Raw genomic sequence first — 24,843 nt, forward strand, 5'->3', positions numbered from 1 at the left:
TATTCAACACTCATTTAAATATGTAAATCGTAGATATTAAAGATTTATCACTATAATTAAATAACATAAAAAAACAGATAATAACGCGGAAGTAAATAAGTAATATCCACGTATTGATAGACAGGCAGACATTGATGAAAAACTACTAGCAGTCAGTATGTCGACATCCATTATGATGAGATAAGAGAGATCAACGCACTGTTGTTACACTTTGTTGTAAGTTGTAACCTCAATCAGATATACCTATGCTATTATTTTTGTTTGAATACGTAACAAGATATTTTTTATGGTCTTATTTTAGTAGTGTCGTCGCCCATTCCGCTAAGGGGTCAACGAAAGGACAAGTTTATAACACAAGGACACAAGATTCACGCCATCATATTTTGAAATGTGGCCAAATAACATGGAGACAGGGCCAGCACTCATGTTATTATTATATCTTAATGCTGGAAAAATAAACAACCGGTATACATATGTTGTAATATTCGTGTAGCTTCTAGTTTCACAGCTTTTAATGTTACGTTTTTTAGTTTTATGCGAGTGTGGTAAGCGGCTGCAAACATAATGCTAATTCTAGCAACAAATAAATATTATACCTTAGTAAAAATATTTTTATGAATAAATTTTGCTGCTTACGAACATTACACAAAATGTTTGCGAATATTTTGAATACATTTTATTTTGGTTTAATGGTTCTACTTGATAATATAAATGAATAACGTTAATAGCATCGTTTATGTTTCCAGATGGCTATTTGAACACTCATAATTAGGGGAACCTGTTGTACCTTGGCACTATGTGTACCTAGGCCACTGGGCTCGTTTTCAAATATTCGCGCGATACTAAATTCTACTGTTTACGGTATTCGATACGTCACTACAGACTATTCAATGTGGAGTTAGTCGCATACCGCCATTAAGCCGGTGTTTGGTGTTATCGACGCTAAAACTTTTTTGTGTGAAAAAGTAAGTATTTCTTATATATTTTGAAGTCTAATAGTTTTAAAAGTTTTCTAATAATCACTTAACTGTTATATGCTATCGGTTCTTTGATTTTACAAGTCTCAACACAATAAAAAACTTACGAGATACTTAACCTCTAAACTATATAAAATCACCGTTTTAGTGAAGTTGGAGTAGTGTTGTACCTCGGTCACTGTCGATCAGTTGTACCTTGGCCAGTGGCCAAGGTACAACCTGGATGTTATACTTTGGCCAGGAGAATGTTTTATTAAATTATTTCACATTTACGTAATAATATTCCTAATTAAATATGTTTATTATTTCAGAAATCGATGCAAAAATCACTAAAATACTGGAAATGGCCTGAAAAAGAGGAGATTAAAACCCCGCAAAAAGTTAACAAGAACAGAGAAATTTATTATGTTCCAGAGATACAGAAGTACTGGGATTTCTACTAAATGCTTAAGGCTGAATAATATATCTACATTATTGATAGTGTTTTTATAATAGCTAGTCCAAATGACTGTTTAAAATTTAAGAGAGAAATAATAATTTATATATAGGTAAAGATAATCTATACTATCAAAAAGAGTTTGTTTGTTTGTTTGAACGCGCTAATCTCAGGAACTACTGGTCCGATTTGAAAAATTCTTTCAGTTTTAGATAGCCCATTTATCGAGGAAGGCTATAGGCTATATTATTATATCATCACGCTATGACCAATAGGAGCAGAGTAACAGTAAAAAATGTTACAAAAAAGGGGAAAATTATGACCCATTCTTTCTTATGTGACGCAAGGGAAGTTGCGCGGGTCAGCATGTTGTTTCAATATTTTGTTTTCCTTTGCTATGCTATATAGGTATATTGATTTGCTATATTATATTATGTGATATCGTCTCTGCGCCTGCCAAGTTCCACATGTGTCTTTTGTGAGATTTTAGAAAACTTTTTTTTTTATTTGGGACACAATATTCATTTTTTTTAACATCAAAATACACATATGGAGTTTGGCAGGCGCAGCGATGTGATGTAACGAAACGGTGGCCAAAGTTAGTTGTTTTTGTTTAAATATTTTGTTTGAAAAGCATAAAAAAAGCTATGAATATTATTTTAATTTTGATCATTTCTAAATTTTGATCATTTGAGAATTTTTAAAATGTTTTGTTAAATACTGTATACTGTAATAATACTGTGTACTGTAATAAATCAAATAAAATGATTTTAGTCAACAAAACTTGATAATTTGCTTAAATTACCCCCAAATTTCAATGTGGCCTAGGTACAACGTACTACTGGCCTAGGTACATAGGGTATGTTGTACCTTGGCCACATTTCCCTTTTTTTTTAAATTTAAAAATATTATGTAAGTATTAAATATACATTTCTGATATTTTTTTGGTGAGTACCCAAATAATTGACATTTCAAAATATGCAAATATGATTTGTGTGCTGCACGTCAAATCACAATAAAAAATATATTTCTAAAAAACCGGCCTAGGTACAACAGGTTCCCTTACTTTAGAACTGGCCACTGTCAGACACATAATATTAAAGCAAAGTTAATCAAATTATAATTAATGTCGTGTAGATAAATATCTAGTTCAGATTTAGCGTCTTTACGTGTCTTTAAATAATTTAGATCAACATAGTGGGCGGGAGCTTTTGCGTGATAAATTATTTTTGTAGACGGAAGCAATGTTATTGCACTGTTGTGAATAGCCCTCAGTATTTATTCATATTTCGAGGTGACAGTCTATTTCGGTGTCGGCATCCAGCGCGCCGGCTTGTGATGACAGATCCTCGTGTACGCGCTCAACGTTTTAGCATATCCATGCAAAAAGATTTAGCGATAGCGTCATGCCTCGATCATGATGTTGTTCATCAGCCAATAAAGCTGTGTTTAATTTGTGGCATCAATATTTATCTCTAGTAAATGAAAAAACGTAAAAATACTATGCTAAAACAAAACTGACAAAATGTGCCTAATCTGTATGTTGTGTTTCCTTAAAAATATTATCTTTTGTGTATTGCTGGGTGATTAACCTGCAAATATACATTGCTATGTTTTTATTTTACGTAAGGTAGACGTGCGTTCCGACGGATATTTGTGTACAAGCGGATATTTGCACTAAGGGCGAGATAATATTAGACTCTTAGTAGTTTGTTTTAAAATAAACCAATGTTTGGAAGAACTTTGTTTTTACGGTTTTATGGTTGTGCCAAAACACTTAGATAATTACACATGCTATTTTTTTTATGAACATGCTATGAACGTAGAAAAAGAATCATAAATTTAGAAAATACCAAATAAACAGGGTTTTATCAATTTTTTACAATCTTAATTATTAAATTAACATAATGTTTACGTTCAGTTATTGTTTGCTGTGGCTATCTACAGGTCGGCATTAATGTTTTAGCAAACGTGAAGTTTTAATTGTATTTGTTTCTTTATTTGATTTTCCTTCCCTACTAGACCTGTACAGGTAAAACTAAATATTAATCTTAGGTGACGTGTTTTCTCGAAAAATTATAACGACCCGCTATTAAAATCTATTTTAGGGGCCCCTACAATAAAAATATTAACAGATAATTAATAAAAGTGGGTCTACGTCTTATTGTTTTGTTACACAGACGGCAGACTTGCGTACAATCGACGTCACACTATGATATACGGTTTAATATCCGTCCGACTATTATGTTGTCACCACAATTGATCATAACAAAGAGTTCATTATGTCTGGATCTGTAATTGTGTCTATTACCATGTTAATATGATCGGTAATGCGATTACTGTACTTATCGGACACTATTTACTGCATGACAGACTATCTTGACACCTTATAAATGTTTAGGGATGTCACTTGTCAGCTTAACTCGATTATCGAATGGTGAAGAGTGAAATAAATTGATGTCATGTCAATATCCCACGACCGGTGAGCACAGTAGCGCGATTCTCTATAGACTGTACTTGTCGAGTATTTTGACATTTAAAGTGTACTGCCAAAATAGTTACTACGTTAGAGGCGTTCATCAGATTTTTATACAAAATTTCTCGATAACTAGCCGGTTGCCGGTAGTCGTTAATAGAGAATCGAGCAACAGAAGGAGCTAAATTAATTTAATTTATTATCATAAACTTTTCTTCACTGTAAGAAACCTTGCATGCCTAAAAATTGTTTAAGACATTTCTTGAGAGCATTCAAAGTCCCCAATCCGCACTTGGCCCTTGCCCAGCAGTGAGACAGTAATGGGTTAAACAAAAAGTTTTTCGTTTATCGGTGGAAATATCTATATAGCGTTATAACTACCTGAAACTAACCAATATTCCCCATTTTTATAGACTGAGTACTAGTGAGTACTATTACGGAAGCAATTAAATAATCATAGGAAGTCATCTAACACGATAGACTAACAAGTGGAAACCATCCGTGATTATATCTGCCTGCAACATAACATTGTAATCGTAACATTTAAGTCATACGCTGGAATTCTTAAATAACATTTCGGTTTAAAGTTACGTTTAACGGCTACCGTGAACCACGTGGGCGGTAATAAAACATACTTGATGTTAGCGTTTTTAAGAGTATAATTTTATAAATCAAACCTGTCGCTCTATGTAAAATACTGGTATTCAGCTGCATCTGGTGAGACTGGAAGCCACTAATAGTTAGGAGAAAAGGCTAGGCTGATATTGATAAACTGATTGAAAATATACAGAACAAGAGCAATCATTGTACTTTTAAAATAAAAAATCTGTTATGTCACAATTTTATCCACTTCGGCTTGAAGAAGGAAGACGAACAGACAGGTTCGGTATTAGCGGCTTATCCTCCCGTCCAACTTACGTCGAGAGTTGGCTGTAGAAAATAGGTCACACTGGTTCTCCTAGCAATATCTATTTCTACTTAGGTCCTTGTTATTCGAATCTTTTAGATTTCTCAATTGTTTGAATAAATATACGGTTTAGATATTTCCATTTGAATTCACTGTACAGTAATCATAATAATAATTGATAAAAATCATTGAAGTATTTGCCGAATTAGGTAATAACAAAGATGTAAATAATATTATTTAGGAGCAGTAAACATTCGCTATAACATTATGGTGGAAATGCTTCTGATATTAAAATAATAAAATTAGCAATTACACGTACACAAACATATAAAGAAAATTACACAAATTAATTTGTAAATTTGATTTCATTATAGTATGGATGAAATGTTCCCTGAAAGTTCCTGCTGTGTCTTTAAACGTAAATGTGTAGTTATTATTCAAATTGTGGGGTTACAGGACAGGGAACAGGTCACGAAAATCAATACCACTTCGACATTTTATACCGACTAGTTGATTTGATTCTAATGATTTCGGTATTAGGTATATTGCTTCCGGTCGTTGGGAACACGTGGTCTTATTTTATTATCCTTCGATATTATAATACTTGTGTGTTTCTCAGTCTGATAGTGCATGCATTTAAAAAACCTATTAATACTTGATTCGATCAACGGTTAAAATACATTATTGCAAGAATGAGTAACTTCAATTAATTAATTGTTACCTATCCGAAATTTTCACATGATGTATTTATTTATTATATGGTTTGCTGTTATCTGAAATAAACCATATGCGAGTTCATGAATTTTCAAAGATTACTTTACAAAGGCCTACTTACTTATATTTGAGTTCCGTTAACATATTGAAACTCAAACATTATTATAGCCATTATATCATCAGAAGTTTACGTGTGCCGTATATTAGTACATTAATAGTAAAGTTCGTTTATCATTAAGCTCGTGCTCGCCCGGGCCATAGTTATGTTAACGAACTTCCACTACAACTTCTGTTCCAACAAAGTTGCCCCAACTTTTTAACTAGTGCTCAACTTTTGTATTTGTTAACCATACTTTGAAACACCGTAATTAACTACGGAAATAAATCAATACCTGCTTACTTGAACAACAACTTAGTATTTTGAACTATTGCAATCATCTCTGTCTAGAATCCAAGTGATTTACATACGATGCTATAAATGAATTGACGGATCATCTTAGTTATGTGAAACCTTCAGCAGAACAGAATTCTTACGAAGTTGTGCAAATCTAATTAATTATATCAATTAGTTAAGCGTGTTTGTAGTTCTAAACTAGTAAATGCGGTCAAATAAATACATTAAGTATTTATGATTCAACGAAAAGCAATTTTAACTCACGTTTGCGAGCACCGGATCTCGCAATCGTAATAAAGGTTTGTTTGGCTGCAACCTGCGCTTTCATTGACTGAATTTCATGAGAGTGCGGCGTGTGAAGCGCCTCTCCAGCGTCGCGGCGCGTACCAATGTCGTGTTATGCCGAGTGACTTTTGAATGACATTATAACTACAAAAACAACTTTATAACGATGTAAAATTGCTATAACGATAAACTCCCAAATTGTTTTCGACGCATCAAAGAGTACTGAAAAAGCTTAATAAATTAAATTTTTACTAATTGCATCTGGCAATTCTGGCATTGTATTAACGCCGCGGGCGCCGCTCTCCATGTAACCTTTGTACATTGACTTCAGTTGCATTCTGTAGTGTATATGGCACTCCATGAAATGTAATTGTTTGTAAAGATCAACGTTCACTCTGTAGTGCTAAGATACTTCAGACCAGTGAGGTAGCGACCATACCCTTATTCACCACCGCGGCGCTTACTGGGTTTATTGACCCGACGACCGTGAACCCCCCCCCACATTTTCCTCTCTTCCAACCATCTTCTCCGCGGTTTGCAACTGTTTTGTAACTTATTTGTTCTTAATATCGCTGTGTATTTATACTCTTGTCGCGATGTGTGTTAATCTATAATTCCAGCTCATAACAATTCTAGGGCAATATTATAACGACTACTCTTATCACTTAGTGTGTAGCACTTGAATTAGTTAACGCAATAAAACTAGGCAAATTATGTTAAGGTAGCACTAATGCAAAAACAAAAACCTAAAGCCCACCACCCTCTTACTTTAGTAAGTTGTAGCCAGACAAGTTGCGTTATTAGATTGCTCCTAACTTGCTCAAACTAGGTCGGCTAAGGTCGGCTCCTATCAATAACCAAAACACGTAGATATTTACATAAAATCGTATCCAAACATTTCCTGACAACATGTTCATTTCAATAAAGATAAAGATATTTCCTACATAATGGACGTCTGCCTGGTTTTATCTCTAATTGGGTTGTATCGCCAGACGGAACGGTCGCTCCGTTCAGGAGTTGTTTGGAAACTTTATTGTATTTTATCTTATGTTTAAGTAGCTTTCAATAATGTTAAGTAAAGAAAACGAAGTGTTTACTGTAACATTTCTAAGCGTAAAGGAAATCTAATCAAGCAACACGCTTCCAAAATCGTTTGTGTATTAGCCACCAAAATCAACAATTTTGGGTGAGCGCGTAAAATACATGCCATCAAAAACATTCTGTAAAAACCTCAAGTCTCGCCGTAAAAAGTTGTGAGATCTATATAATACCAAGTCGATTAATCTATTTAGTCTCTACTTAAAGGACCTTCTGTCTTAAGTTATTACGTATGTTATTATCATGCCAATTTCAAATAAATACCTCTAAAACAAATAGACCGACCTGGCCATCGCATGATTTGATTATTAGTATGTATCACACTACACAGCACGACAAGAAGTTAATGCTCCTGAAATGTTAATAATGGCGAATTTGTGTTTTCTTGCGATGACCAAGTCGATCTATTTGTTTTAAAGGTATTTTTTTAAAATTGGCATGATAATAACATACGTAATAACTTAAGACAGAAGGTCCTTTAAGTAGAGACTAAATAGATTAATCGACTTGGTATTATATAGATCTCACAACTTTTTACGGCGAGACTTGAGGTTTTTACAGAATGTTTTTGATGGCATCTCACTTCTTTTTGTAGAGCGAACATAAGTCAAATTTGTATGGAAAGACGTTTTTTTTTCATAATTCAACATATTTTCTTATGGGAATGTTGTTCAGTTTCATGGGCTAAACACCCTTACCCACCCTTTACCCCCTCCCGTTATGCCTCATATAGTAGGTACCTATTTACACCTATTTATTTTATTTTCTACAGTAATAATAATTCATTAACTGCAAATGTAACCTTGTAATCTTATACATTTATATGGAATTTCAAAGTTATTGTTGCAGTTGGTGTATTTAGAAAACTGGACCGAAATTAGAAAATATTAAATTTTTCCCATGATTAAGACACTAAACCCTATTTGTATTCTAAATTTTAAGCTTCTAAGTCTGCTAGAAGTACCTTAGACTTTTGATGATCGGTGAGTCAGTGAGTCAGTGAATCAGTGAGTGACAAAATTCAAAATTTTAACAAGTTGTCATTCTTAAACTACTGGTTCAAATTGACTGAAATTTTAAATATACCGTGTTTATACAATGACTGATTAGTTGCTGAAAATCCAGGTTTCTTGTTTTATCCACAACGAAATTATAGGGGTGTCAAAAATAGCCCGAATTGCTTCGAGAAAAGGATGTTACGGCCGTGCCGCTTTTTTTTGCTCGACTTGCGGGGGCACTTCCGTGCCCCCAGATAAAGCGGGCCTCACACTTACAGTAATTGCAGAGATTCTTGGTTGGCTGCAGACGTTTCTGGCGGCTCGTTTTATTATTTACCTCTGGTAAATGTGCTGGCTTAGCACTGAGCTTCCTAGTTTTATTGCTGTAGCAGTTTTCGAAGTTTCAAGCTTTGATATTGCGATTACTGTCACAAACTACTTTACTACGTAGTTTTTATATTCGTTTTCATGATTAACGACTTGATTAAGGAACGGAAAGTATATTTATAAATATATTTTTACTTATCAAGTTTAATATAATAAGATTTAAACATAACGTAGGTACTAGTGAATGCAATCCCGATCTCGCGGGATCCCGATCTCGCGAGATCCCGTGTATTTTTTCGGGATCAATCCCGAAGCATAATATGACGAGATCCCGTTCGGGATTGTCGGAGAGGGCATTTTCAGCAGCTGGCTACATTGCAATAGGCTTAAGATGCCGATTTAGAAGCTCGTACTATTGATACACTTTGTATTTTAAGAGGCTACTTTCAAAATGCCATGTGATTACTTTTTATTTTGATCTCCTGGAGCTACACCTACTTTTTTGATTATGTTCATGTTATTACACCTGTTAATTATGTTACGTTGTTAGTAATATTGAAAAATAAAGGCTTTTATTTTCTTTCAAATAATAATTTATTGCATTCACCACACTATCACATACATATTACATTAAACAAGCCGTTCGAATTGTATTATTTTTACTAACTAGACGGGATCCCGAAAATCTCGGGATCCCGCGGGATTGATATTTCTGATCGCGAGGGATCTCGAGTTGACGATCTCGAGTCGGGATTGCATTCCCTAGTAGGTACATTTAACTTACTCTTTGGTCCATTTCTGGGTTAGTACGGTCGTATCGAGTGCCAAAAATCTACAATGAAAAGGCTGATTCAAGTATATTATCGTCTCGAGGGTTACGCGAGAGATCTAAATGAGATACTTGACGGTTAAAAAGTTTGGATAATTTTAGACGTGAATACTTTAAAAACGATTATGGGGGCATTTTTCCTCAAACAATACGTTTATGAGAGGACATTATCCTGTGTAACGACATTGATTTTTTACTGGGCCTATTTCCTTTGTCGAGCATGCACGGTAATGGGTAGAAATGTATGATGTTGATGGGCGAAATGAAGAGGGGAAAAATGGTTCCATTGAGATAAATTGGAGTAGTACAGAAGAAAATTGGATCAGTTATGTAAGAATTGATGAAGATGAATGTCAGAGATGCGTGATCTGTTCAATATTAGTTCATTATTTTTGTACCGACATTGCTCTGGATCCACGTAGCAATACGATAAAAATTTCAACATCGGTATCGCGGTTCATTAACTATCGGATGCAGGCGCGTGGCTCGATTATGCTAATTTGATTGTCCCCACGTCGCGTCTAGCCTCGCCCGTGCCGGTAGCTAATTTAATCCGTTACTCATCGTTCTTTTCCACAACAATTAAATTACGTCGTAGTAATGATCCTTAACCGAATCGGCAGGTAACGTACTTAAATGTAATAAATATGACACCTACGCCTGCTTGATGAAAAAATCGTATTACTGTACATTGTGGGTAATAGACGCCTTTGAAAGAAATTGAAGAGTAATTTGTAGAATATTTTTTTATGTACTTTATGTTTTACTATACGGTTTTCGGTACATTCTTCCACAAGAACTATCAACGTATTCTTCACTTTTATTAAAGAAATTACGTCTGGCCTTCTGTGGAGTTAGAAACAAACTTTAAAATAAAATCGTTACTAAAACTTTAGTAATAGTGGAAGGGAACGGGATGTGGCGCTTGAAATCCTAACGGACCTAAAGTAGGCATGTAAGTGGCACATAGAGCTTAAACATAATCTATTAAGAAAGCGTTCCCAAAGTTGTTCTAATCTTAAACTTGGTGGGCACGAGGGCAAGTAAATACTTTGTATTGTTTACAAAGGACTTTGTAAAATAGTTGAACTGAATGCGAACGTCCTTTGTATTTTATATGTGCCTTTTATCCTATTCTATTTGAGCACGTTTTCCGCCGTATTAAATATGCTGTTTGTATTATGAGGTTGTTTTGCTTTTAAGTTGTGGCTGGCATTCGCTACACGTTCCACGTTAGTGTGGTGTCCCTGCCGTAGCCGCGAGCCATAGGCCACGTCTTAGTTTTCAACTTTTCCTTTGCTCGCCAGGTAGAGCCAAGAGTTCGTGTACTTTTTGGTCCTTAAGTATTCATCTCTTGCCAGTTCAAACGGCGATCTTCTCTCTTAAAATATTCAGTGTAAACCGGCTCTTAATCACGTTATCCAAGGACGCTCGCTTTGTCATTCAATCAATATTAACAGCGTGAATCCAAATAAATCAAAGCGGATGGATACCTGGTAATGATCAAAGAGGTATTATAATTGACTAGTGACGCCTCGAGGCAATACTCCAAATTGATATTGTTTTTTTAGCGTAAGTAACATGTTATGTATTTTATGATGATAGGATAGGACTAAAGGTGGAATAGAAAATAAACACTGTTCTGTATACAAACAAAGGAAATGATCATCGTCGTATCTATGAGGTAACATCGTAAACCTGCTCTGAATGCATCTCAGCCTGTTGTAAGTCTTCATTCAAGATGCGTATTTAGTATTTAAACATCCTGTTCAAGCTTGTCTCTATCGAAGCATAACATCAAGATCTACTGATTGATATTTTATATTCAAGTATTAAGTATAACAGTACCTACCACGTCGATTACAACATTATTCAAAAGTTCTTGTACGAGTAGTAAGTTTTGAATGCCGTCCATCTGCAAATGCCAAAAGTGTATTGTTCTGGGGAGATAAATTGTCAATGTCTTATGACAATCGCCAACATTAAATCTATTTTTAAAACCTCAAAATTCGATTTCCTTTAAAATAACAAGCATTTCTTTTTACTTTTTATGCGACAACTGTAACATTGTTGTTATTTTATTATGAAGTTTGAAGATTATTTAAGTGAAGAGCAGGCTGCTCGATACGTCACTTTGTTTTAAAAGCCGAGATCACTTTGGGTGGGTGTCTCACAAACTCCACTCGATCGTACTTTAAAAGCTTCGTGTGATGTTCCGCCCCGGCTCACAGTTGGCAACACTGGCCCGCGGCGTACCGTTCCACCAGTTATAAATCCAGTATTTCTGATTCAAATTCAAGTCTATTCCAACCTCGTGCACGCTACATTGAATATTTAAAGAAATACGTGTCCTTTAGTATAGTCAATATTGTCATCGCTAACAATAATATTGACTACTTTGTGGGATTTAGTAATACTAAGCTTATAATAAAATATCTGCCCACGTAGATGTTCGAATATCACTGAGTTTTTATTAGTGTCTAAACGCGGAGGAATCTGACAAAATATTTGGGAAGAATTTCTGTTACGCTTTGATCTAAGTTTTGACTTCCTCTCTGACGCTACTTCACGTTTGAGATTTATGAGTGTCCATAATCTTTATTTTAACTAATTTAAGAGTTAGAAATGTGTTTTTATCAAGTTAACCATTTATTACACCTACGTGTCATATGGTTATTAAGTAGTGTGTAGGTGTAGCTAATTTATTATTCTTTTCTCTCTTAGTAACGGTTGTCTGTGTTTGGTTATACTAAAATATTGTGCAAACCGCACCTATGTGTAAAAGTATACCATGTTGAGATCAAATTGTTTGTCGTGGGCGCAGTGTCTTTGTTAACATCACATTATTACACTTTTATCAGTAGAATCGTATAGTTAATATTGATCATCAATTGTATAGAAATAATAGGAAATAATATAATAGACTAAAACACTCCATGTTGGATTAAATAATTATTACAGATATATAGGATTATGTCGTGACTAGATTTCACGTCAATTTATGCTAGTTTTTACGGAAATATTATAAAATTAAATACATTTATTAAAAGATCTCCAAAACTTGACCTTCTATCGTTTACGTAACGTCAATATCGGTAATTAAAGTTGATCGATTCGTTTAGCTAAGAGGCTTAACGAATTGATTTAGGGAAGTCACTGTTGTCTGCAAATGAGTTTTGCTATAAACTCTGTTGTGCGAGTAAAATGTCATATATGACGTTATCGCCGATTAAATTTATTAATACTTGAAGAATTAATTTCGAGCAGCTAAAATTTAGTTTTTGGATCCATTTACGTTGTTGTAATGCTTTGAAATATCTAATCATATGTTGCACATTGTTACAGATGAAGCGGCGGGTGGTATTGAGTGTGTGTGCGGTGGTGAGGTGAGACCGTGGCGGGCGGCATGGACCACGCGGTAAAGGCGATGTCGGCGCGCGGGCCGTTCTCGCGACTGCTGGCGCGCCGCCGCTTTGAGTCCGCCGAACTTGAAGAGCTATACGCTCGCTACGCCTGCAAGCTACAGCGCACTTCTGTGGGGTCTGCGCTCGCGCTCTGGGCGCTGCTGGCCGCCGCACTAGCTGCTGTCGATGCCACCCGCGGCTGGCGAAGAGCACCACAGGTTACTGCTACTTAATTACTACACTTTTTCGATTTGGTATATACATAATCACACATCACTTGCAGCTTTGTGCACGGCAAGACGAGAGGGAACGATTTTCTTTTTCCGAAAAATACAAAGAAATCAAACGTGATATGTGATTCAAAGCTAACGAATGAGGAAAACGAGGTTACTGTGACACTAGCCGATGCCAAAAGTAACTTAGCATGCAGTTGGCATTGTTCCGTGTGAGATTTCAGCTCTGGATTCTGTTGACTGATTTATAAATAAATGAGACGTGACCGATAACAGTGATTTATGTTTGATGCAGGTTGGGGTATTGAGCGCACACGCACTGTTATGTAGTGGACTTGCGTGGTGGTGTGGGCGCGCGGGTGGCGTGGCGCCAGAGCGCCGGCTGCCGAGAGCTTGTTGGCTGGCACTGGCGGGTGGAGGCATCGCCTTAGCCGCCACCTTGCCAGCATGGAGCACCGGCGCGGCGGCTGAAGGAGCAGCGCACGTCGTGTGGGCAGTGTTCGCAGCGTATGCGTTGCTCCCAGTAGGTGCGCCTGTCGCAGCAGCCTTCGGTGTCCTCCTACCGACGACGCATACCATTGCATCTGCTCTCGTCGCTCACCGGTTTCCTTACCATGTGTGGCAACAGGTCAGTTACTAAAACAGTTAAACAAATTTCTACAATGTATTGAATACACATAAACTATAGCGTAAAATCAGTTTATGAAGCTTAAGTGCTGTAATATAACCACGAATAATTTTCTGCAATAAAAGTCCGAATGAAGCAAAACACGGATAGCTCTAACCTACATATCGATTGTTGCTCATCGTACGACTTAGCAATAAAACAAGACATTTGTGTTAGCTCCAGCTCTAGAGCAATTTCATTGAAGTTCGCAACATGTTCGGCTTCACAAACTTGTCCTTGGAATACGTGGTTGCGTGACTGTACAACACCTGTCTAAGTATCCGTTATGAATGTAGGAATAACTTTTTATAAATTTTATACTTAATAACCCGCAGAAATTATACTAGCAACTAGTTCGAGTACTTGTGAGAATTGCAAGAGCTAATTGAAGGAAATGGTATCATGTTCGCAGAATGAGCTAATAACCTGCTGTTAATCTTTTAGTTAGCCTACTTTCTTACGTGACTCTATGCGGTATAAATAAAACTTTGCCATATCTTTTTGCTCGCACTGTATGTAAGTTTTTACATATATTATATATCTAGTCAACGACTCTTTTTACTTTGCGACATCATAAACTTTCATGTGAAGGCCAATTTTTTTTAATAAAACCACGTGTAGCAGGGCAAATTATTCATTTCCTTCGTAAAAATATTGGGTCTCCAAAAATATATTTTTATATATTACACGGTCGAAAGAGACTTTCTGAATTAAGCGGATGATTGATTACCTGTATGTATGATTACTCTTGTCCTTTGAACAGCGGATTAAGAGAGGGGTTAATTTGTTGGGCCGTGAATTACGTAATTAATGCTTACTTATTTGTCACCGTAAATTTCATATTTCGTTAAATTTCCTAACAAAGGGACATCAACTTGTATACAACCTTTTGTTGCGTCACTCATCGTTTACACGTTGCCGTAAAGACGGCGTTGCCATGTCTAAAAGGAAATAGACCTCTTCTCCCTCTAAATATAGACGCTGAGGAAAATTTTGTGAAAAGTCGATGCCTTATATTAGTTTAAATAACTGCACGATTTCACTGAGTAGTTCCGAACAGTACGGAGGTCGTAGCCTTGCCCTCTTGGCGCCCAACGTGGGGCTCGATTATTATACCTCACTCCACTATAATAAGGGTTGCTTTACTCGCGTGAGAAGCTTACGTCATCCTTGCCGTCTAAACAAACTCGGTATGCCCCTCAATCCGCCAGTCAAACGTACGAATACATTATCTTATACAAAATATGCAAAAGGCCTATTTGATGGAAGTTTACAACCATATAGATTCCCGGCAAATAATTGTGCAAGATTATTACTAGGTACAGTTTTATGTAAAGTTGCTAGTAGGAACGGATCCAACACAAGAACGAGCGGCATTTAGAAAATGGTAGTACATAAAAAAGCAATAAAACAAAACGTTTTTGTTGTTCATCTATTTGTGAAGATTTAATGTATTTTACATAATATACGTTTTATATTTAGAACGTTTATTGTAAATGTGTCGTTAAAACGTGTCTTGAGCTCTTTCGCATAGTTTGGGGAATAGGAATCTGTTTTTTACGTTAATGGTACGAGTAATAGCAGTATAATGGTTTTAGTGGCAATATCTTCATTGTTTTTATACCTATACAATACTATACATGTGCACATACAATCAACACGATGATATAGAAATATTTGAAAAAAATCAGCGTATTAATACTATTCTTTTTACCTTTTGTTTTTTTTTTTTTTTGTATTTTTAAAAAGACAACTCCCGCACTAAGAATTGCTCTTGTGTCGCGGGGACTTTTACAAACATACAAACAACGGACACAAGGCACAACCAGACCCGAAACAATTATTTGTGGATCGCACAAATAATTGCTCCGTGTGGGAATCGAACCCACGACCTCTCGACGCAGTGGTGTTGGCGCGAGGTGACCTAAACCACTGCGCCACAGAGGCAGTCAAACCTTTTATTCAGGTTGATCCAATTAGTATTTAATTAATTCCAGACCACATGGTACGTATCAAAATATTTCCAAATTAATTTGTTTATTAGAGCTCATATTGCACTCGCATCAATAGTTCACGTTACCCTATCGGAGCGAATAAAATATTGATGAAAATAAAATGTTGGAAGGCTACGTCCATCATATTGGGCAGTAGCGGGGAGGCGGTGCCAATAAGCGTAAAACGTGCCACGTGTTTGTAAATATAAAATCGTATGGATAGATTTTAATTAATATTCATTTTTTAGCAAACAAAATTGACGAGAGAAATAGTTTATATCACATACGGCGCCGGGTATTTTGCTACTGTTTTTCAACATTATCGTGGCTTCAGTCCTTTTTTTAATAAATATTTGTCCAATCTACACATAGTTGTTCCAAGTTTTGGGTGTAATTTATATCCGGGACATGAGATTTATCTTATGTGCGAGAGTCTGTTTATTTTGATACACAAAAAATATTGTGCAACAACTTGGCCATATATTCATATTATACATAGAAGTGACTATAGCGAATCGTAAACCAGATTACGGATAAATAATACAGAGTTCCCCCCATGGGTTATCCTTTATTCACCTCGTATAACAACAGACACTTTGAGAAGGGATCATTCTATTCTGACCCAGAAACAAAATGATATGGCGTTTTATTTTTAGGCTGCAATTTTATTGCAGACAGAAGGATTTTAAATTCGTTATCATATTTCTTTGATTTTCGTAGATAACGTGGATCGTTGTGTGTTTTCGGTGTCTAATGCCCGGTTTCTGAATATCTTTAGCGGTAGTTTATATATTCAATAGCGTTTTTTATATGAGTTTAAACGCTATTGAATAGATATACTATCGATAAATGTACCTCAGAAATCGGGGGTAAAACAATTCACACATTATCTGAATCGGATATAGATTTCAAAAGCATCCTTACAACTACGAATATAATCTTAGTGTTCAACATAGCATTAATGTTCGGTATACATTATAGGTATTTGTTAGGTTTCTGTACAATACTGATATCTAACCACGGCATGTAACATCTGGTTTGTATAAATCAATCGGTCATTCTGTATCATGAGCGATTTCGTACACATACCTGTTATTGTTATATCAAATTGATCGACATATGACTGAAGACATACGTTCATTGATCTTTTAGACCAGTTTCCTAAGTTGATTGATAGGATATTAATCACTGATTATCATCATTCTAGTATGAAACAATTATAAGTCTAAATGTGGAAGACATAAGACAATTCTTGGCCTAATTTTACCAACATTTTTATTAGCTACGGAAGGCTAGACGGCATAATGACCTTAGTTTTATAGACATAGTGAAATGGCAAGATTCTTCGATCCGTTTGTTTCGGACTTGTTATTCTCTTACAACCAAGTACACCTACTTAGTAACTTTGCTATTAAGCAAGGAATGTATATTGTTGGAGTTAGTACGAATTTATGAATAAAAGAGAACATTTGCATGTTAATACGGCTTGTCATTGAATCAATATGTAGTAACGTAATACTCGTAGTAGCATTACGTGTAAATGTGCTATTCACATGGTACTGAACAAACGCCGGCTGTAGGTGAACGCGCTCGGTTATAAACATGATTGATATCGTGAATTGTAACAAATGTTAAACATGCCTGACCTTTGCGTTTATTGTTTCTTTATATATAATTCGCACACTTATTATTTTCGGAACATTTTCGCTGCAGGAGAGTTCTAACACGATACGTGCAAATGGTTCACACAGAGACACATTTAAATATTTTAATTGATTCGTAACCATATAAACAAACAGGATCATATTACATAGACTGAGCCATCATTAATTAACATATTCAAATGTGTCTCTTTTATGATTTGAACTTTTAATGTATTCAGAATATTCTGCTATGTCTATAAATTTTTGCATAATTTTGGTAACTGTAAATGACTATATATAAAATGAAAAACTTTAACTTCTAAAGTCTCGTCATAAAGTACACAACTGTTTGTGGATCTTTATAGAAGATAATTATTTATTCGTCGGGTACAGGCGAGACACGGCGATGTTAGTCCCGTGTCACCGCTCAACCTCAAGGGGAAGCCAAAACACATTTCTGAAACATGTCTCCTCTGGAGCGAGTACATCGCGCATTTCCATAATATGTTTTATTGTATTATACTACCACATGTGTAAAATTATATACAGTTGGTCGTTATCACACGGTGCCATGTCACCGAAGGCTTATGTCGTTTCCAACTAAACCTATTCAATCCTATCGAATGAAACTAATACATGAAAAAGCTTCTAACGAATGTTCGCATTTCCGACGTACGTTATCCAGAACGATTTTGTATTCAAATGTTTTCAACATGCTAAAAAATATATTTCGCCTGCGTGCAGCGGAAATGGATGGCTGACGGGACGGATAATACAGGCAAATTCCAATAATTCGATCGGCCCATTTTACACCGTGCGAACTACGGTCAGTTCGGGTGACTTATGATTTTCCAATTGAACCCCTCTGAGGTTTGACAGCTATAAACGGTTATTCACCTGTATCTACCTGCCTGTCAATATATCATTATGACTACTAATAGAAATTGACTTTTGAATGCGTAGATAAGAAATCAATGATTGACCTGTTTCAAATAGAAATCATGCTTTCAACATTAATCCTTCACCTGTTTGCTATCTTTAAGTACATCAGAAAGTGTTCGCAAGCGCCACTATGCTATGTGAGCATGCTAATAAACACGTCTTGTCTCGAGACTTGATCGCGGCCATTTACAATTTCACGTAATGCAGTCTGACAAGTGAGCTTTCTTGTCATAGTGTTGTGAAATATACAGTCGTGCTCACATTAGATACAGTTATTGGGAGGAGTTGTTTCTACATTACAATTCACATCATCTGTAAAAGTTCCTTGACTCTGGCGATATTTCGTAATATTTCTTGCTCTTAGAAACAGAAAACAAAGGTTGTCTATTCTTATGCCTTGCGAAACGCTATTATTAAATTGACTAAAGGACTTTTAGACAGATATGGAGGTTTCCCCAATAATAAAAGTGTTATGCGCAATTAAAAATGTTACATCAAAAATAGATTAATCTTAAACCTCAAAAACATCGTGCAAAAGTATATTTGATTAATTATGTTCTGTCTATTACTATGTGTTTATATACGGAGAAGGATTGTTTAACGGAAATGGAAACAAAAACTGTATGGCGAGTAACTTTAATTGAAAACATCTATGACTTCCCTATGGCACCATTAACGTAATGATCTCATAAAGTTTAGTTGTCTTGAGCAATTTGGAGAATTATTCACGCCCAAATTATAAATGGATCACGCAATTGTTGAAATAAAAGTCGAACAAAGCTGAGGTCAGAAGAACATTCAAATTTTAATCTTGATTTGGTTTTTATATTTTGTAGCTTTTCGGATCTTCGTTGAATAAAATATTTTGCGTTTGTTTCGTAGCGGGTTCATTTCAAAACTTTCTAAATAGCTCTGTTTTCTTTGATTGGTTAGCCGTATGAAAGATGGTTGACATTGAATATTTTAGTGATTAGAAGATGAGTCAAATTGTGGGGGCGAGTGAGGCGAGTGAGGCGACGCAGGCGGTGACAGGTTCTATTTGCATAACTCTGGCTGGATAGTGCACGGCTCACTGCCTATCTCATAAACGCTATAAATAAATTAAACGCTCAGTGCCTGGGCCACACAGATCACTGGTTCAATAAAGTTATAATAGGTGCCTTGTTTCCTATTATGGTAGTCCACTTGCCGAGCTTTACCATCTAGGGCTTGAACTTTTACACAAATACACTTCAAATTACCTTCGCCTAAGTGTACGAAATCGGTCATTATTTATTCATTATAAATGTGCATATTTCTAATGCGCCTTTTAATTGATTACATAATTACGATTCTGTCTACTATAAAAGTCTGAAGCAGAAGTAATGAGTTTGGGCTCGGAACATAAATCTGTGCAGGTGCGCCCTAATAGCTCCGTCATCAACTTCATATTTTTATGACTCCGGTAATAGGATTCAATGTTAATAGCGCAGAATATTACAAGTTACTTTTTTCTTTTGATTTTCCCAGTGGCGCTGGAACACGTAACTACTTAATTATATTAATGAGCTTCCCGAAGTGGCTCGTGCTCATTTTAATAGCATTTTTGTTTGACGGTGTACATGTGTGTGTAATGTAAACGCGGACTGTTCCCAGCTCAACCCTCTCCGCGTTCTTTTTGAGCTGCGAGTGTTTTCAGACCATGTTTAATTGAATTCCTGTTTTGAATGTGTTTGCACTTCGCTTGAGTTTTACAACATTCACCGTTATCGCTATAATAAAGTAACGAGTTTATGACGTCGAGCGAATTAATTTAAAAAATAATTTTGTTCAAATCAAACTATGGGTACCATTTGTTAATCAATTAGCTTTGTGTTTCCAAATCTAATTTCGCAGTCACGGCCGAAATTCGATTAAGATGAAAGTTTGAAATATTTCCATTCAAATGTTGATTAGGCAGGTGGGAATAAGAGGCTAATTAAGATTCATCTTTCGCCATTTTCGTGGTTTTGCTGAAACTTGGTAGGTGGACTCGCCGTCTCAAAATGTATACAGCAAGTCTGTTATTCAATTTGACAGGTAATTTTTACGTTACACTGATTGATGGAGTTTCATTTATCGAGCAATATTTTACGTAATACGTTTCCAGGCTGATTTTTGTAACATTGTTTTAAATGATTATAAAGGGTAAATGGTGGTTGTAATAAATGTTCTGATGTTAATCAATAAAGGAAAAGTTTATTTTTTACACACGATAATGTTGTCTTACTACTTCATTTGTTGTAAGATGATGAAAGCAAACATAAATCATATTCATGCTTTTGAAGTTCTTCATGCGTTCCATTCCATATCGAGGCAGACTCATTATTTTTAAAGCACTAGCTTCGTTCATCACAGTAACGACGTGGGTTTTATATAGACTACTTACTTAAAAATACACCCGGGTGTTATAAAATCAGACCATTATAGCTATGTGCAGCAACCAGTGTAGCCAGTTTTCCACAAAAGCACGGTGTATTTTTCACTATTTCTTAAAAATAAACGGATTCTAAACTCCGAACGATTCACTGTCTGTTTCCTAACACTTAGCGAGAAAGTTAAGAAAATATTTGCACTCACCAAGAATTCTCATTTGTACAATAACAGTTCCATTTATCTAAAAGAAAATCTTCGAGGAAGGAGTATACTTGTGAACGGATTTATTTCTTGTTGCAGCGTGTTGGTAGTATATGTGTTAATAAGCGTGGTTGTTAACAGATGGTGGGCAACGTGGTGGTGTTTGTGTGCGTGAACGTGGTCGGCGCTCTCATGCACTCGCTGATGGAGACGGCACAGCGGCGAGCTTTCCTAGACACCAGAAACTGCATCGCCGCTAGACTTGACATGGAAGACGAGAACGAAAAACTGGTAAATATCTTGGGAAACTCAAAATATAAGTTTATAAATAATGTAAAAGCGCCAACAATATATGTTTTTAAGTTATACTTAGGTAAAACGTTCCATAAAATGACTTCTTTACATATTCAACCTCCTACATAGAATTGTTTACAGCGAAATAAAATGTAAACTCGTAGGCATTTTCAGTAGGTCTAGAAAACTGTATGAATAAATAATGTTACAAGCGGCTTAACATAAAACTGTCTCATCGTCAGTGATTCACAGAATAAGAAGCGGTGAAAATTCTACGTACTGTTACGTGTTATTGCACAAGTGACTGGTTTTATTCTTTGACTAATGTTTATAACAAGTATTTGGTCTCACAAGGATCATATCGTCATTAGCTTTGTGGCTATGACAAAGACTCATCATACCCGCAAAAGCTTTGATTTTTATTTCATACTAGAGGCCGCCCGCGACTTCGTCCGCATGGAAACCCTTCCCGTGTAAATACCGAGCCCTCGGGAACTCCGGGATAAAAAGTGTAGCCTATGTGTTATTCTAGGTCTTCAGCTACCTACATACCAAATTTCATAGCAATCGGTTCAGTAGTATTTGCGTGAAAGACTAACAAACCTCCATACATTATCACAAATTTTCGCATTTATAATATTAGTAGGATAGTTGGTTTTGATTATGTGCAGAGAGACGACCGCGAATCGCTTGCAACTCATTGGTCAATTAAGAATAGTTAATTTATTTTTGTACAAGATAGAACTGTTTGTCGGCCAGAATTTTCGTTAAAATTCTAATGCAAAGCACTTACGTGATGTAGATAAGATAGTTGTAAACATTTTAAATTGTGACAATAGTTTTTAAAATTACATAACACCTAATATTACCTATTCTATTATTCCATCGTGACCTCAGCGGGAGTTATCTGAAACAATTTAATAGTGAGCTAAAGAGGTGGGTTTGTGTCATCGTAGAGTTAATAAACTTGGAGGTCGGGTATAGTAATAACTTGTAGGTTTTACTGATCGCAGGGTGCGTGAGCAGTATAATGCGGTAAATGACGTACACTTGGACAAACTCTTAGTAAATAATGTTTCAATACGTAACACGCTTTCTAAGAAATATGTAACTTATTTTATTGTAGTATATTGTAATACCTACGATTGTTTACTCAGTTTTTTTGCTTTTTCCAATATAATGTAATTAGCTGTTCTAAGAGGAAATATTTGTTATTTTATTAAGATAAATTACGAAGTGCATTTCGAATTACTTCAAGTCTGCTGAATAATATTAAATTAGGTTGCAAGATCAAAATCGTTCAAAATAGATGCGACGTCAATTTATTATTTTTGTAATATTTGCGTATCTGCAGATTTAAATTGACCCAATTATGTGTTTTTATATAAAGGATTTATGTATAAAAATTCATAAATAATCCAATATCCGAAAATGTAACAGCAATATCTAAAAGTGTATTTTTGTACGAGTATAAAATTTTCCGCGGCTCGTCGGTAAAATGTGATAAATAGCTGTGGGTTATACCGCAGGAATTGTGGCCATTTTGTTACTTTACGAAAATCTTTCACAGGGGACCTTTTACGGAAGCCTTCAAATTATATTGCGGTTATTATTAATAAAAACTCTTGTGCTAAAACTGGATCCCTTTTTTTTACTGAATGCACGATTACAGCGTTTATACCGATTAACAGACTCATAAAAACGTACTATGCACTTGCCAATGATTCATCAATAATGTCTTACGGACTATGGGGCAACTGCCTAATCATAACTAACTAACTAACTGCATAATCATTTTATGGAAGCAACCGCATTGGACTGTGCACGTAATAAAAAATACCCATACTAAAATATTCGCCGTGGAATTAGACTTTAGTCGTGGTAATTAATTTTCACAGTAGGTTCAATAAACCAATATTACGTAAAGTCGCAAACAAGTAAGGCTTGTTTTTTTATATATTGGTGTTTTATATAAGGTTACCTTGCCTCTAACCCTGATTCAAATTCCCACATGGGAGCAAACATGTAAATAGAAAATCTTTTCGGGTACATTTACTTACCGAGCAAAACATTCTTTGATTCTCTTTTGTAAGATGATATCGGTCAAACATTGTGAGGGTCCCCTCTGAATAGAGCAAAGGCGATAATTTTTAATCAGATTTATACGGTTAATATGTAGGACTAAAAGTAATTGATACTTGTTTATTTGCAATTCAATAGGCATGTAGTGAAGTCGTGAAAGTGTTAATGTATCGCTTCTCAACCTTAATGTGTCCATTGAGCATAACATGTTCAGTGAACACATCGTGAACTTAACACTTTTTTATTTGATCTTGTCTGTTTCATATGCATAGTTTTTGTACGCTACTTCATCTAACTCCGTGATAAATTGCTCCTGTCAGTTATTATTACTATCCAAGAATCCAAAGTATATTTTCTTTGAATGATTCTAGAATTAGAATGGTCCACCTTCAGATAATTCGCAATAGAGTTGTTTATAATTTATCATACTCAGGGCTAATACTGTTTGAGGAAAATTCTTAGTTACCTACATTCACGAAATAAACAGAATACTTGTATCAGTTACTCGGAGCTCTCTACGACGCAAACTTTGTTTTGTATCGACTCGATAGTTTGTTTATGTTAACCGTTCATAGATTTCAGACAAACGGAAAAAATACAGATCTTGTGTATTTTTAAATCGCAGACAGCCTCTACAATCTTTATTTAAATACGTCTGAATGACCGTTTTTACGTAAATTACAATAGATTACCATATTCTATAGCAGTGGAAAATTTGCGAAAATCAAGCGAATAACTATTTGTTCATCACAAAGGCAGTTAACTGTGAAGAGTGTGAAGGTCCCGTTACGAGGCTTTATGTCTACAACGCGTAACAATTTGTTAGATAATATGTAGATCACGGTGGCTGGATTATACATTAATCCCGTCTACTACATTGTTTTATGCATGTCGATTAACTTCGTATAAAAAAGTTGTTAGTCGCCCATATTGTGGTGACTTTAACAAATTGGCCCGAGGGCCACTCTTATATGGATATACTCGCCGCATTTCAATTTGATATCAGCAACGGCTCTATAAAACTGCGCTGCTGATAGTTCGAACACTTATAACAAATTGCTTATTTGAACATGGAGGAAAAACTTACTTTACACGTTAAATTGTATTTGATATCGTAATAACATGGTAACTGGAAATTAGTTTGTTTTTGTCGTAATTGCCAATTTCGCAGGTCTATAAATTTCCGTATGAAAAATGATTGTTTATTTGCTATGCTTAAAAATAGAATTTGTAAGGTCTCGTAGAAGTGTTTCCGTATAAATACTCGCTGAATTATAATCCACAAGAAAACAATACGGCGCTTTTGGTATTTCAGCTGTTGTGCTGCCGAAACCACGAGGTTCTATTGTTTTTAACGTGAAGAGACATTTACAGAATTGTTTCAAAACGTCGTACTCATAAAATAATTTGCATTGTCTATAAACAAAATGTTTGTACGTTTACAATATTTTTCAGCTTAATTTTTATCGGGCCTGCTGCCAAACGTCTTGTCTTGTAAAATACAATTTGATACGTCTATCCATTATGTTTCCATGAACAGCATATTAA

General features: G+C 35.5%; 1 protein-coding gene across 5 annotated transcripts in view; it reads left to right on the top strand.

Annotated features, from left to right (window-relative positions):
* Positions 1-24,843, top strand: part of rut (adenylate cyclase rutabaga) — a 66,713-nt gene that overhangs the window by 8,381 nt on the left and 33,489 nt on the right. For all 5 annotated transcript variants that reach the window (XM_076113567.1, XM_076113568.1, XM_076113569.1 and 2 more), the window contains exons 2-4: positions 12,787-13,063; positions 13,374-13,706; positions 21,061-21,210. In XM_076113567.1, coding sequence (XP_075969682.1) covers positions 12,848-13,063; positions 13,374-13,706; positions 21,061-21,210 — 699 coding nt within the window. In that variant the 5' untranslated portion in view covers positions 12,787-12,847. The remainder of the gene's footprint in view (positions 1-12,786; positions 13,064-13,373; positions 13,707-21,060; positions 21,211-24,843) is intronic.

This window comes from Anticarsia gemmatalis, chromosome 4, assembly GCF_050436995.1.
Source record: "Anticarsia gemmatalis isolate Benzon Research Colony breed Stoneville strain chromosome 4, ilAntGemm2 primary, whole genome shotgun sequence".
Classification (NCBI taxonomy): domain Eukaryota; kingdom Metazoa; phylum Arthropoda; class Insecta; order Lepidoptera; family Erebidae; genus Anticarsia; species Anticarsia gemmatalis.